The 16,865-nt window shown below is 31.1% G+C and overlaps 2 protein-coding genes across 7 annotated transcripts; both read right to left on the bottom strand.

The window, feature by feature from the left end:
• Positions 1-8,848: 8,848 nt before the first annotated feature.
• On the bottom strand, positions 8,849-12,699 carry LOC100792512 (pentatricopeptide repeat-containing protein At3g60050). 6 transcript variants are annotated; one of them, XM_041013334.1, is made up of 4 exons: positions 11,147-12,693; positions 10,749-11,041; positions 9,981-10,158; positions 8,849-9,115 (listed from the first exon to the last, which is right to left on the bottom strand). In XM_041013334.1, the coding sequence occupies exons 1-2, from the start codon at positions 12,282-12,284 to the stop codon at positions 10,842-10,844; spliced, it is 1,338 nt and encodes a 445-aa protein (XP_040869268.1). In that variant the 5' UTR covers positions 12,285-12,693; the 3' UTR covers positions 8,849-9,115; positions 9,981-10,158; positions 10,749-10,841. The 6 variants fall into 6 exon arrangements, with proteins under 6 accessions (XP_040869268.1, XP_040869266.1, XP_014628056.1 ...); XM_041013332.1 differs by having other exon boundaries at positions 10,749-12,693; XM_014772570.3 differs by having other exon boundaries at positions 9,981-12,699.
• Positions 12,700-13,435: 736 nt separating this feature from the next.
• Positions 13,436-16,747, bottom strand: LOC100791989 (low-temperature-induced 65 kDa protein). Its single transcript, XM_003556057.4, has 5 exons — positions 16,312-16,747; positions 15,950-16,174; positions 15,077-15,427; positions 13,867-14,721; positions 13,436-13,770 (listed from the first exon to the last, which is right to left on the bottom strand). Exons 1-5 carry the CDS (start codon positions 16,385-16,387, stop codon positions 13,661-13,663), a joined length of 1,617 nt encoding a protein of 538 aa, XP_003556105.1. The 5' UTR covers positions 16,388-16,747; the 3' UTR covers positions 13,436-13,660.
• Positions 16,748-16,865: the final 118 nt, after the last annotated feature.

Below are 16,865 nucleotides of genomic sequence, written 5' to 3'. Positions count from 1 at the left end.
CAATATCCAACAATATCAGGAACAAAATAAGAGTCGCATTACAATGCAATTTAAACAATAGGATTTATATAAAGTTCAGAGAAAGAATAAGAACTTCTGTATTTGTTAAAAGCCTACGGAAGATTTACGCAGGAACTTAATTGCAAATGAGAGTAAAGTTGAGAGGAGGACCTTATACTGGCACAATTAATTGAAACTTGAGAAAAAACATGTAACTAAACCAAACTAAAAATAAAACATAACTTCAGATGCTTTTAACATTCAAAATACACATAAAAAGTCCAAATCAAATATGTCATATAATGCTTATATTTAAACTTCAATAATTTATACACAACAAAATTCATTATAATTTTTTTACAAGTTTTGAACTTAATTTGTACAATTTAATTTGGTATTGTGCAACAAAATTCAAAACAAATATTTTCTAAAAATTAAAAATTATTTTCAGAAAATATTTTCTCAAACCAAACACTCTTTGTTGTCGTTTCTCAGTTGTTGGACTTGTTTTATTAGGCTCTCATCAATTGGGCTTTTCGTTCCATCATATTGCATCCCTAATGAATTGTTTCAGCCAACCTTTTTTTTTTTTTACTGTGTTGGTTGTCTTCATTAATTCCTTTATTAGTTAAAATGCAAATTGTAAATTTTTTTGCTGTTTGTTTAGAAGATGTCATGTGTAAAAAGTTGCCATTTATAGTCCTTCTATTTGCTTATAGTATTAATATTGATTGATGATTCATGAATTTCATTTTATCTTCTAAAAAAAATTGTGTGATGAAAGTTGTTGCTTTAATTTTTTAATCTCACAAACAAAGAGACTTATACACATGTTTTCCATATATAACCTGAATTTCCCTCCCTCCCTCCCTTTCTTTTACTTTTTCGTCACCTATATTTTTGTTTGTGTCATTTTTCTTCAAATTGCTATAGGCAAATGTGCCATGTGCCTTTAATTAAAAGTAGGAAAACAATAGGGTTTTTTTTCAACCTTTTATTGCAGTAATTTTTAGTTTGATTAAGACTTTTTTTTATTAACTACCTTCAATCAAAAGTCATCTTGAATTGAAGCATTCCTGAAATCCTAAGAAACATTGCAAGTTGGCATTGATCCTATTAAGATTTTAATTATTTGATTTTATCAGTTTTTGCCAGCTAACACAATAATAGATTCTTTTTTCAACCTTTTGTTACAGTAATTTTTAGATAAATACTTGTAGTTAGTTAGGACATGTATTTTGACTAGTAATTGGGATTAATCAAGGTTGGGAATCAACTATATACCCATTAATGCAATTCAATGAAGAAAGCAATATATTTTGATCCTGTTTGAACTTAAAAAAATATTTTATTTGCAAATATTTTTTAATATTAATAATATATTATTATTAATTAAAAATAATTTCTATAAATTTATTATTATTATTATTATCAAGAAAATATAATTATTTAATTTAACAATATTTAATGAGTGGTAAATATAGGTAAAAATACTTTTTTCTACTAATCAATATGTGATTTGTACCTATAATTTGAAGTTGTAAGCATAAGCTTTTTTTTTTTTTTTTTGACAAAGTTGTAAGTACAAGTTAGTGTCTCTTATCTACACCCGTTGCAAACTGTAGATATCACCTATAATGATAGACAAGTGCAATTATAGATAAAAATTTATACTAACAATCTAATAATCATCATTACAAAATCTCACAAAATTTCGACACTCTAAGTATCCAATGTTAATTGCAACTACAAATTTATCTATCGATCATTAACTTTCAGTAACAAATTTTATCCGTCACTAGAAGTCAATTTTTTTTAGTGTCAGTTCAACAATGATACAAACTTTCCATAGTTTCATTCTTGAGTTCATTAGAGTTTGGCAACTTACACCTTATGAATCTCTATCTTTCAATGAATATGCTCAATGGTCCAAGTCCTAAGGCATTTATGAAGCATGACTTCAATTCAATGTGTATTTAGGTTCACATTAAGTTCTCTAATATCATGTTAAAATATTAATTAATGTGATTTCAAATTAATTTTCATATATTTAATTCCATGTTAAAAAAATTGATTCTAAATTAAAATGATTTTTGTGCTAGATAAAAAAATTGTATTATATATTATAAAAGCAAGATATTAGTAAACTTCAACACAATTTTTAGTTTCAAAATAATGGGACATTTGATAGGAAAGAAATTTTTAGTTTAATGGGAATGCTAAATTAGAAATCTTTGTTTTTTATATTTAGTATCAATTTTAAAAATAACATTCCAAAGAAAAAAGGCTTCCTAGTAATGTCTTTTTTCCGAGTTTCCCACCAAAAAAATTTCATAGAAAGAGGTGGGAATCTTAATTTTTCAAGTTAATTTTTTTTAATATAGTAAAAATATTATATTCTTATTAGATTAATTACTTTAATAAATAATTAACAATTTTTAGATTTTTGGAAAACTTATCTAAATACTACCAAAAATATTTATGATCAACCAAAAATATTTTATTGATTCTTAGAAATTATAATTCTTAAGATTTATGATTCCCGAGCATAAAAAAGTTTATTCCCTATTAAACGTTGAATTTTAATTAAAATTAATTTAATTTAAAATTAATTTTGTGAACTTTCATTCAAAGCCACATTAAATCCCTCTACGACTCAGATAATGGTTTTAGGTAAATTCCATCATGGTTTGCTAAGCTGAAGAGCCTTGTTCATGCAGTTGAATCTTCAATTAAATAAACTAACTTCAATTCATCATTTATAAATAAAAAATATATATCTATCATCTAAAAACCTTATATTTATCAGGAAAAAAGTTTCGAGGAAAAGCATTTGGATGCAAGATATATAATCTAGAGGAACTGTATTTTAAGCAATAATTAATGAATTGGCGATGGCTTGCCAATTTTGTTAGGACAACTGGAAAAACTAAAATACATTGATTTCAAATCAAATTTTTCTATGGTTCAATTCAATTCTATCTAGGAAAATTATCAATGTCGTCGCATCTACGTCTATCTAACAATAAGTTGGATGGGGATGCTTCCTCAAAGTCTAGGGAAACTTGTAAAGCTACTTTCTCGATTATATTTCAAACAATTATTTTAATGGCCCCATTCCTTAAATTAAAGTCTCTATCAACATATAAATCTATTTCACTGATCTTTCGGTAAATATATAGTTATATAAATAAAACTTAGCGATCATCAATTAACAAGTAATATAATGTACTACGTACACATTATACACTTTCATGATTATAATATAATTTTGAATTAAATGAATATATAATATAATGTACTACACATATTATATAAAAAACTTTCATTGTATGGGAAAAGAATGGTCCTCAATTACGCTCCAGCTATGGTATTTGAGTCCTTACAATTAATAACCAAATTGGTTGTTGGCTGCAAAAAATATTGGCTCTATAAACTTAAAACACAACACAAACCAATCAAAATCAATATATCTAACTAGACCAAGTCAGTTGCACAGTTCTGGCACACTCTAATAGTGTTTTGCACGAGGAAACGGACCATTACTATAAATACTTGTACGGTTTGCATAGACTGAAATAGAACCTAACTTGTACGGTTTGAAGTACAACACCGAAGCTATATGCCTATCTGCCATGCAAATCTTCTTCTAGCCACAAAACCCATTTTCCGGACAAGATTTAACATCGATACCATAAGTATTTACCAGCAAAATCTTCTGCAGATTTAAAATCCAAAGAAAATCAGCCGTGGATGTAAAATCTATAGCACTGTTTACCATGAAAATCTGAAGAAAATTTCCCAAAAAATCTCAATTTTCCACAGCAAGACCGTTGGAACAAAAATTACTATATATATTTGTTGTAGAATTTTTTTGCAGAAAACTAATTATGTATGACTTTCCGGACAATAAACTTGTTTCTATAGAATTTAAAATAAAATGTGCAGGAAAGTCTTGCGTATAAAAACTATAATGATGTACTTGCCAGAAGGACCATGTACGTGCCCACCACATAATTCACTATTCTTTATTTCAATTGTGTGAAGAGAGGGTGGCCCAATCACAATTTTCCATCCTTAGATTACAATAAATAGGAAAAGGTTTTACATGGACTTTGCATCAAGAACCCAACGTGTCACTCAATCAATTCAACATCGTATCATACCATGGCTATCAAAAAACTCAGTTTCCTAATTCCTCTACTCACCTTTGTATCCATTTTGTTGATGTTAGAAGTCAGCACAGTCAGTCTCTTTCACCTTCAACAATTTGGTCCAGAACAAAAGGATCATATCTAATCTTCCAAGGTGATGCCACTTCTAATGTCAATGTCTTACAACTCACAAAGTTAGATAGCAAAGGAAACCCAGTGAGTGGCAGTGTGGGGAGAGGGCTATACTCTTCCCCAGTGCGGCTTTTTCTTACAGGGGCTTCTTTTTTTGTCAATTTTTCTAGGGGTGGGTTTTAAATAATTATATAAAAGGGGACACCCTTTGAACTAGAATTCGTCCTACCTGTTATGATTTTTTTTTTAACTGAATTCATAAAATATTTATGACTTCAATTAATTTTTTTTACGATTTTAAAGTTATAATAATTTTTTTCTTTTACAACTTTTTTTTGTTTTATCACTTTGAAGTCATAAAACTCTTTTTTTTAAATAAAATTATTTAATTTTAAAGTGTTTCTTTTTAAAAAGTTTTAATTTTTTTACGTTATTTTATTTTGTTTTCTAATTTTTAAAATTATAAAAAATTATTTATTAAAATGTGAAATAAATAATTTTAATTTTACTAGCTTTATTTAATATTGTGTATATTTTTATAATTTTATTTTATATATTATTAATTTATTTTAATATTTTATTATTTAAAATATATTATATATTTTTAATATTGATTTATTTAAATATTTTTATTTATTTAAAATTTAGATAATCTATTAATAAAAATACATACTAAAATTAAAAACAACATAATACTACTATGACCATAAGAAGAAAGAAGAAAAAACGTTGATTTGTGGATATCATTAGGCAAATGAAAAAGCCAAAGTGCGGGAAATGCACAGGTCCCACCCACGACAAAAACATTTTTTTATATAAAATAAACGACAAAAACACATATAATACTACTATGACTAAATAGCGTTACATTTAAACTAATGTTAGTGTAGTCCAACAGTTTTCCTTGGGTTAGTATTTTGATGTAACATTTAACTAATATTACCCTTTTTGAAATTTCTATGGGTACCTTCATTTCATTGGATTTATACACTCAAAAGTTCCAACCCAAGAAGTTAAGTTGAGCAATATTTTTGTATAATAAATGGCTTTCTTCACCACTGCCAAAGTTGACCATGATCTGTTTCTTAACTTTCTTCTTTTTCACACACCCCAAGTCCCCAACTTGTTCTACTGGCTAAGGTTCTATTCGTGTGTGTCTCTGTTTGGTCTTAAAAAAACATTTATTGATTTTTATATATTAAATTTGAGTATTCACTCTTGAATATAAAAAATAAGTCTATAATATTTGTTTTAGTGAATTGTTTTGTTTCTCCTTATGTCACAGTTTTATATTTGTATATTTTTTAAAATATTATTATTTAAATTTAATTGATTATAATTTGAATTTAAAATTTAATTGTAACATACTATATTTAATTAACAAATATAAAATTAACGTTTATATATTAATTAAGATCTTGAACTTAAAATTTATTTATAAAAAAAACTTTACTAGAAGAAAAATCTCTCCGTACCATGATTATTTCAGGCACAAATGAGATTTTTTTAGGGTAGGAATAATATTGTTTCTTATGGAGAATTAAGAACCTTATTGTCTAAACCAAAAACAAAATTAGAGGTTATGTGTCTAACTGAAACAATTTATTTTTTTATAATTTCTTTATTAGTTTTAAAAATAAATTAATGTTTAAGGTTAATACATATAAACAAATTAAAAAATATTTAATGAATGAAAAATACTAATCCACATTGGAGTAATATATTTAAACTAAAATGTTCTTATTTAATATCTTATTAGTATTACTTCATGCACATGAATACTTCTCCTGTGTTTTTCAAAGGCGTTAGGTTTGCTGAATAGATATTCCACTTGTAATAAGCAAAGTCATTATAATTAATAGTGATGTTTTCTATTCTTTTTTTACCACATTATTATTGGTATAAATTATTTATTAATTTTGTTAATGACTACTATCTATCAACGTTTCTAGCTCTATGAATTAATGATGTGCTCATTCAACTGTGTGTTCAACCTTTTTGTCATAATATAAATTATAATTAGTTTATTATTTTTTATTTAATTATAATTATTATAACATTTATTATGTTCCTTTTTATGTAATAATTAAGAAAAAAATAAAAAAATAATCTAGTAAAATAACTATAGAGTTTTTTATTTTATCTCTTTTCATTTCTACTCCACAAGACGGAGGGAGAACATGATGTTAGGAGGATGGACAAATTAAAAAATAAAATTTATCTTTATGGCATATGATAGATTTATAATAAATCTATAAGTATTAATTTATACAAAATATTTATAATTACACTTTTTTTAACCTAAGAACATGTAATAAAGGTAAACATAGAAAGAAGTAAACATTTTTTCTTTTTAAAAACTCATTATTACTTCACATGCTAGTAATAAGGTTTGCTTTTCAATATCTAATTTATTTTTCCAAGGTTTACACATTAATGTGTAACGTGTAATCAAGGTTGAAAACATATTAGAATCACAAATAATAACAATAAAAGAAGAAAAATGTGTTAGTGTGCTTAATTGGAAAATGTTAATAAACAGTTTTTAATTATCAAATCAATTATATCAAAATTAATAATAAAGGAAGACTAATAATGTTAAAACAATTTACGATCCCACTATTGAGAAGAAGAATATAAGGAAGGATTATTTGGTTCAGTGGAAGGGTGAGTCAGAAACTGATGCAAGATGGGAAGAGAGATTGAATGGAAAAGAATGTGAGACAGTAAGGAAGGTCTCATTCCTGTTTGATTTCCATGTCTGCAGGAAAGATAGAAGATCGGGAATGCCGAAATTGAATAATATCTGTTTGTTTGTGATTCAAAGCAAAGTGCTTGAACTGTACTTTTTCCTTCAATAGGTAAGGGCCCCTTGATCAAAGACCGGTTACACCGAATCAGTCATGAACAGAAGTTGACAGTGATTGGTGAAATGGATGCAGTGGCAGTAGCAGTGGTGAAGAGAAGAAAGAAGAAAAGAAGAAAAGAAAGAGGAAGAGAAACCAGAAGAGAAAGAGGAAGAGAAAAACTAAAAAGCATTACCATGTATCACATTTTTCAAATTCTTCCCCCTTTTAATATTTAACTATATACAGATACTAAGCTGCAAATTGTTCATATGATTTATGAATAATGAAAAGTTTTCTTGGTTAAAATGACTTTTCTGAGTGGAATGATATCTATGCCTTCTGCTCATGCTTGTAAATTGTACCAGGAGTGTGTAGAAGTAGAAGGCAAAAAAATGGTATAGTGTAAATCCTTCTGATTAAAGAATGAGTGAAAACAAAAAATGGTTTTCAAATCATTCTTCTGAGATAGATAACTCAAACACACAAGATTCTTTGATGAGCAAAACATTTTTGTTAATCATTTATTGAATCATTTGGTTAGTTTGGCTGTACACATGGTCAACAATGAAACGGAAGTCTACTAAATTTTATGACTGTTCTAACCTTAAAGTCTGCAACCATTTAGCTAGTTACTATTTTTTTTTCATACAAAATTACTGAAAATAAGAAGAAAAAAATAAACAACTCACGACTGTTTCAGTAATTTGTATGTCCTCTGCATCTGTATGCAACAAGTGCCACCTCAATAAATTGTACTTACTGACATTATGCTCAACATGGGAGCAAATAGTGAGAACCCCAAAATAGTTGGAGACTAGCTAGTGATACAACTAGCGAAGATTGATAAATTCAGTGTGGTGATAAAAAAAATATCATGAGTACAAGACTGAAGAAAGATAAAGGGTGGGAGGGCGGAATAAAGGGTTTTATGTGAAACAATAAAGTGAATCGTAAACATCCAAAAAAAAGAGTGAATCGTAAATTCCACCTACTAAGCAAGGTCAATGTTAGAAACATTATGAATCAAATGGCTTTCGATGCTTAAAATATGCCAACAACAAACTTAGGCATGACTCATGCGGAATAAGGAAGTCACAGATATCCGATGAACTTGACCATTTCAGCTGTGAATGGAATTCTCTTCTACAAAACTTGCATTAGCTCCATCAAATCTCAAAAAACAGGGTATCTGTTGGAATGCTTAATAGAAAGAGTAATTTATTTGGATTTGGACTACTTTGGTGAACGTATTATTGCAGCATCGGTTGTCATACGCGCATGTTTCAAGAAAAGTGCAATCAGCTCAGTAATCTTCATCCGTTGAAGAAATAGATTCAACATGGCCACTAAATTTTTAAATGCAATTTTATATAGAAACTCTAGTTAGTGACATTATTATATCTAATCCAGAATGGATATTCAATGGTTGAGTTTTTCTATACTTTTTTTCATGTTCTCATATATCCTACAATTTTTTACTAATTCAAAGTACATAAATTATAAATTTGAGACATCTAACTACTCATTTGCCACACTATTTTCAAGAATTTAAAGTTTGTTTTCTTGGATGAGAAAAATAAGTTCAAAGTTTCAAGAGTTCTTGCTTCGCAGTAGGGTGCAACACCCAACTATGAAACATTGAATTTTTATTCTTCCTCCCTGGGTCCTAGCCCCTAGGGGAATCTAGTAACCAAAAAAAAATTGCATGACCAATTGTCCAATTCGGCTATTGTATCTTGAATGTAAGTATAGGGGCATGCCAAACGGCAAGTATGTAATATTCTGTTCATTTGTAACTGACCAATTCAATCAAGAATAATGGTAAAAAAAATAAAAAATACAAAGGCAGATACATGAGCCCCTGGACCTGGACGATGAATGTACATACTAACGTTCAGGATTCTGAGTCGCCAATCCCATCAGCAGAAAAATTGAATAACCTCAACCCTATGAAGCCGTATTATCCTGTATAATGTTTAACTGCAAGAACAAAGTTATAATTTTTGTGAGTGCAGTTTCAAAAATAAACCTAATACTAATAGTTAAAAGGGGAGGGGGTATGAAAAAAGAGCCTTAGGGATGAGTGAGGAATAAAGCTATTCTTTTTTTAAAATTGCGTTGAACAATAGATGTTGAAGCTAATCAAGTCCAATTCTCATATCAGTAAAAAAGTAGTACACCCAAAAATACAGATAATTTGCCAGCTTTATGTGCAATTTGTGTCCCATTCAAATTATCTTCAAAAAGTTTGGAAAGACTTGAGACTATGTACCTGAAACACTGCACTAAAGTGGCCTACATAAGAATCACTTAGCATGACAAATCAGAGAAAATTAAGCCAAAATTTGTATGTAGGAGATTGAAGAGGAGGAACCCTTGAAAAAAACAATTGAATCTGACATTTGTGATTCCTAACTAGGAAAATTTTCTAATGAAAAAAGATGGAAATTGGTGAACAACAAAAGCAATTGCAATTAGTTGTCAACAATTATAGCAACACTAACTAGTAACTACCACTTTGGAAAGTGGCATTCAAAAAAGAGAAAAATAAACACGTAATCATGTACTTTATCTTCAATGCCATTTGATTATACAGATGATAGTGTTTTTAGGCCAAGAAGAGTTGTTATCTACTATGAAGTTATAAACTTCAATATGCCTAACAGCATAGGAATCTGCAATAAAAATTAAAAATATCTCATGCTAGATGAAATTTGCATTAGTGCATAGCATCCTAAGCTAACTGTTTGGACTTGGAGCTCCCATTCTGCATAATGACAGATATGCCTGTCATTTATGAACACAGTACAAAATATCAAGCCAACAAATGAACCATAATAATAACCTGACAATAAAAGAATATAAGCTTTCCAATCTTCATCCGGAATGTGGCAGCAAATTAAATGGCTGTCTCTGAAGCCACAGAAAAGCAACCAACTTAAGCATGTGAACAGAAAGCAACACAAGAAATTACTGCATCACTGGCTATTGTTGGCAATTTCTATAAGCTGCTGTTCCTTGCTCTGAATTTGTGGAAATACACCAATGAACCAGGAGACTTAGTCTTACAACTCAGAAATTAAAAGAAGATTATAAATAATAAATTTAATCTCAAAATCATGAATGAAAACACATAAATTTCAGCTGATATAAAACAATAATCAATAACATTGAAAATGATGCCACTTTCAATATCAAAAGAAGAATGGGATTATGGGATTAACCAATTTAATCAATAGATTGTCAAGCATCCAGTATATAAATCCTTTATATACACTTCATAAGTTATGAATTGTTATAGCAAAAGCCAAAGAATTAGTTTACATAACTCCAGTTATAATTTAGATTACATAAGCTCCAAAAAAAAAAAGTTACTAACAAAAGTGCATAATTTTATACTATAAAGAAAGAAACAAAGACAATTGAAGCACCTTATTCCTGATAAATGCAAGCAGATATGAAGCAAAAGAAGCATAGCCTAAAATAATTGACAAAAAATATCAATCATATATTATGAAAAAATGAGCATACAGGTTCACATGTGAGTTACTGAGAGTAGAAATAAGTGAAGAAAGAAATATATATTAGGGGAGGGGGAGGGGGGACTACATACTTCATTTCTCCAGCTTCTAATCAGCTGAACAAACAGCAGGTCATTGGTCTCAGTTAACCAGATCAAAAGTTGATGCCTATAAGTTAACAGATACTAAGCTTTATGTCCTTTGAATCTTGAATGTATGTCAGCATGCTTCACTTTCTCCGTCATCTGTCTTATCACTTCATGAGCATCGGCAGTCTTTCCAGCATTCCTCAAACAACTCGCTAATGTATTATAGACAACAGAATTTGGACTACAACCTTTGGTCTCCATTTCCTTGAGCATTGAGCACGCTTCATCAAATTTTCCTGCCATACATAATCCCCGAATTATTGAATTGTATGTAAAAACATTTGGAACTTGTTCTCTAGAAATCATATCTTGATACATTTCCAGTGCTTTCTCAATCTCACCAGCCACTACATATCCTGTTATCATTACAGTGTAAGCCACCACATCTGGCCTGCATTCATTCTTTATCATTTCATCAAAAAAGTATTTGCAAGCATCCAGATTCCCAGCTCTGCTGAGTCCATCTATCAATGTAGTGAAATGAAGCACCGTTGGTTCTATACCCATTTCTCTCATGTGATTTAAAAGATTGAGAGCTGCAAGCGGTTTGTCCCCCTTGCCAAGAACATGAAGAAGAATATTGAAAGTGTGAAAATCTGGAGAAAATCCATTTCTACCCATCTCATCAAGCAGTCTGTGAAATTGATCCAACTTTCCTAGTCTGTACTTGGCATACATGACAATATTATAAGTTAAAATATCTGAAGGAAATCCATCAAGCAACATCTGTTGATAAACCCATTCAATCAACTTGTACTGGTTTAAAACAAGAAGACCATGCAGGATTGCATTGTAGGAGTGCTTAAAAGGCCTGAAGTTAAATGTCTTTGATTTTATGAACCTCTCCACCAAATTCTTAGCCAATCCTGCCTCACCACAAGTACGGATCAATATATTGAAAGTACGAGCAGTAGCCGGAAGCCCTTTCTCAATCATCTCATCAACCAACCTCCACAATGCCTTAAACTCCTCGCACTCAGCATATATGCTCATAACTAGGTGATACGCATTCACAGTGTGCTGGTAACCCTCTTGCTGACTGCACCACACAAAAAACTTATATGCCAGCTTTGCACACCTGGTCTTATTCTGACAATTTATGTTCTTCAAAATTCCAAAGAGAACCTCCCTCACAAGAAGCCCTGATGGCCTTACATGCAACTCACCTAAAACCAACCTCGCATCCAGACCGGGACCATCTTGCCGGAGAACCTCAAGGACCCTCTTAGCATCTAACTTAACAGTTTCTAAGAATCCTTTTCTAAGTGAGAATTGCTTTTGCTTAAAACCCCAATCCTCGTTCACATGGAGCCTTTCATCCACGGTGGAATCATAATCTGAACCCAGTTTTTTCAAAGGTTCCTCAATAAATTCGAACCCATCACCATCAAACGGATGGTTACATAATCTCCGCAAAATAATCAAAGAATGGGAACATTTATGGACCCTCTTTGAACCTAAAAGGGTTACCGAATTCATGGTACGAATTCGAACCCATCATCTCTGAATAATGCGTAACAACCGCGATTTGGCCAATGGTAGAATCGGGTTTCCTTGCAGTGGAAGCTTCCAGAAGCCCACTGTGCTAAAGTGTCGATGGATATTCATCGAATCGAAAACCAAGTTTCGCGAAACGAATAGAATCTAGAAGAGCAACGAGAAAAGCATGAAGGGGCAAAATAGCGTACCGTAGACGGACGATATTTTGAAGTATTTGTCGAAACAATGTTTGGGGTCCCAAGGAATGGCATTATATGAAAGCCAAAATCATTGCGTTTGGTGTGAGTGAAGTGTGAAGTGTGAAGTGTTGTTGTGAAATGTGAAGTAAACAAAAATGCCGACTCTGCAAAACCCTAACACGGTGGAGCAAGGAAAAAGAACAAACGTTATTCTTAACGCATCGTTTCATTAACTTGTATTTTTAAATTCTTTTGAGTTTGGGCTTTTCTGGTAGAGAATGGTTTGGGCTTTCAAGAAGATTATCTTTATTTTTTTATTTCTTAACATAATGTTTGTAAATAAAACAAAACATCAATTAATTTTTATACTTTTATAAATTATCATTTTAAAATATAAAAATAATATTTCTTCAGCCCTTAATTATAAAATATAACTTAGTTATTAACATTGAATTTATAACATTTATCCTTAATTTGATTGAGAATCTATTTATCTTCTCCCCTTTTCATAGAAGAAAAGAGATAATTTAAAATATTTTAATAAAAAAATAATTAATGCACAAAAAAGATAAAATAAAATCTTATGATAAGAAATAATTTTTTTACTACATCTTATAAATATAGGTAGAAGATAATACTACACATGCACTTCATCTCAAAAGCAAGAAGTCATCCTTTGATTTGATTTCCAGAATCAGATAGTGTGTGGGTACAGTTAAAATAAATCCAACAGATTTTGTATGTTATGAATAATAATTTTTAACTTGTAAATAGATTTTTTTGTAGTTAAAATCTTTCATAATTAGTTGTAGAGGGTCGTGATTTCAAAGATAAATACAATGGATTTTATTTCTTATTGGTTTGGTGAAACAAATGCCACAAGAAGAAATTATAAAGACCAAAAAAAATGAAATGGAAAAAGAAAAATACACATTACCATGGGACATTGAATTAAGTAAAATACAATCACAGAAAACAATTATATATTGCCACTTTTTTTTACATTTAACATTGTAATAACCAAGTCTCATTCTCGGCTCCAGTACAACGATATCATAATGTAAATTCCACATCTACACAAACATATAATAACTTACACATGAATCCAACATATACAAATATCTAATCACAAGGAAAGCACAGCACACATGTATTATCCAATGTCCATGAAGAAATTCAGCCAGTCCCTTGTTCTTCAATTGGACCACTCTTGATTTCACCTACAACCTGGTGAACCTGTTCCACTTCTGCACCAGAATTTGTATTCTTGGATAAATCTTCACCTCCTGCAACCATAACAACGGCAAACTCAAAATCAGAATTATACATATACATAACACACCATTTTGAAAAATGTACTTAGCAAAAGAAACCTCATTCACCTTTTTCCTCGGCTTTGCCAAACCAAGAGCCAACAACACCCTTAAGCTTGCCAACCACACCTTTCCCTGGACTCTTCACACTGATCTCTTCACACATTTTATCATTGCCGTCATCCAAGTTTCCATCCTCATTTTTCACTGGCTCTTCCTTTTTCTTATGTAAAGCTTCTGAAATTAACTCAGAAAGTGCCTTGTCTTCTTCACCAGGCTTTAGCTTCTCAGCCAAATAGTCCTTCACAGAAACCTCATTCTTTGTCTCAGTTCCAACACCACCAGTGCTAGTTCCAGTCACTTTGGACTTCACTGCACTTCCTACCACTGCAACCTTATCATAAACTGGAGCTAATTTCTCAGTCAGAGAGTGAGCAATGTTCTTTCCATGTTGTGCAGTTGAGCCAGACATGTTAGAAGCATCCCCAATTTTTTGTTGCTCTTTATTTGTTACCACCTTGTCCTTTATGGCATCTTTCTCTCCTGAACCAGCCTCAGAAGCTATGACATCTTTAGGAGAGATAACTTCATCAGTCTTTGCTTCATAGAGTGGTTTTTCTTCAATTGTGGTTGTGATGGTGTTGAAAGTTTGTCCAGTTTCTGTGGGATTTACCAGGTTTCTGTTGATATTTGTGGATGTTGTTTCCTGATTGAACTGATCATGACTTTCAGCAGAAGGATACTGAGTTTGTGTTGCAGCAGAGAGGTGTGGCACAAACTGATCGTGGTTTCCAACAGGAGGGTATTCAGAATCAACAACAGTTGCTTGGATATTTGGTTCTGGAGTAGGTTTTGGCTCATCATGCATATTCATTTTTGCAAAAGATTCCTCAACTGGTGTGATTTCTTCTATTTCATCCTTTCCTGTAAGCCACCACAGATGAAAATCTTAATCACATAGACCATAGTACATAAATATCATTAAGCGTGAACACATTTAAAGGTATAATTTGAAAACAAAATTGATGGTATTGTTGAATGGACAGTAAAAGAATTCAACTCCAAAAAATTGATCGCAGAATTACAACAGTAAAATATGGAATTTGAACACATGCATGTATATAGTAAAATAAGGAATCTGAAATTAATGGGGAGTCAAATCCAACTTAATCAATTTAACCATCAAATCTTTTAAAAGGTACACTAATATTAATGCATAATGCAAAAAGTCCATAGCACAAAATGGAGTTATACAACTTTGTTCAATTGTCTTACTTACCTATCACACTTGGATCAGTGATTTTGGTTTGATAATTGGTAGGGGGATATGCCTCAGGTCTACTTCCTGGAGCGTGAGGCTCTTCCTCCAAGTCCAAGCCTATTGACTTCTCCAAATTGTCCTTTGGTGGCCCTGCCTTTTCTTCCACAGAAAATGTTTTGGCCGAGTCAGTGGCTATGTTTTGATCAATTTCAGTAGTTGAAGAAACACCTCCAAGTAGTGCATCATGACGGGGTTCCTCTCCCATAACTGTTGTACCTCTTGTGCCTCCAGAATCAATTCCTGACTTCCCCAAATTTTCGACTTGCTCAGATGTAGGTGTTGCAGTTTTAACATCTTCACTTTCGTGAACTGCACAACATTCAAGTACATAGTCCAACTTAAATCAGATTTATTTTTATTATTAGTAAATTCCCGTTATTAAACGGTTTTAAGTTTCAAAAAAGAAATGGTTCTGAGTTCCTTCTGTTTTGAAGAAAAATTAGAAAAGTATCTATGACGAGTAAATGTCAAATTCTAAGGTAATATTTTTTAGTGATGTTTTTTATCCCTGATTAATTTTGATTTTACTCCTCCAATTGATTTTACTCCTCATAGATTTTATTGATAACGTCACATGCATTCAAACATGTTACATCATATGTTATCTCATAATAGTCACCATATGTCACGTTATTGTTGAATGATAATAGGAATTATTTTTTAAAAATTTAAAATTTATGAAGATCATAATCAATAGGAAAAAAAATTAACGGAATAAAATCAAATTTAATCATAATGATCTGAAAAGGTGTTTGAACCCCGGATCTTATTTCACTTTATGGCGAACTAATACTCATCCTCTAATTGCAGATGATTTAGAAAAGAACATACTTGGTGTTTTATGAACTTGTGGGTCTTCAGCCATTTCATCATCCTCGTCTAAGTCATGATCATCAAGGGTATGCTGATCTTCATTGTTATACTCATGACCACGATCAAGCACTTGATGGCCATGCTTCTTAATCGTGTCCTTAATTTTCTTAGCCTTTGCCTTGACCTTATTCAGAACAGACTTCTTCTCATGATCAAAGTGGTCTTCTTCTGCACCGTGTGTCACTATATCCAAAAAATTTGAAGTAGAAAAAGAATCAAAGCAAATTATTCAAAGAAAAGAAAAAACATCATAGGAACATTAATGAAGATGCCTTCAAATATAATACAACTTGTTGCTTCCAAATGTGATTCATATATACCTTGCTCTAAGGCAACAATGTGGGGGTAATGTTCATCGTTCTCATGCACTACACTTTGAACTACTCTTGAATCCATGATTGAAAACAGAAAAGAAAAGTAACTGCTTGCTCGTTAATGATAATTACCACGCAAATCAAAGGCTTAATTACGTTATATGGAGAAGGCCACGACATTCTATGCCACACGTGGCATCTCATAAATGGAGACATGTGTGACATAACCGACACGTCTCTATCATTTGACACGTGTTGAGTAGTTTAGCGTACGTGGCCTCGTTAACAAAACTCTTCTTGTCGTCTTGAACACGCTGATTATGATGAGTGCTAGATATAGAAATTGGTCCCCTTCGAGTAACGACGATGATTCATCCAAATGTGAGTATTTACACACATAAAGTGTCCTTTTCAAAGATGACACTATACAAGTGTCCCTGGCTCTTTGCAAGGAGAGGAAAGCCCAACATAAATAATCTTTTTCTTTGTTATTTCTTGACAACTAATACACACAAATAATTATGATATTCATCAACTTTGGTTATGATACGTAAATACAA

This window comes from Glycine max, chromosome 20 (genome assembly GCF_000004515.6).
Source record: "Glycine max cultivar Williams 82 chromosome 20, Glycine_max_v4.0, whole genome shotgun sequence".
Lineage (NCBI taxonomy): Eukaryota > Viridiplantae > Streptophyta > Magnoliopsida > Fabales > Fabaceae > Glycine > Glycine max.
Note: the sequence above shows the minus strand (reverse complement) of the source record. Positions and strands in the feature narration are given on the sequence as shown.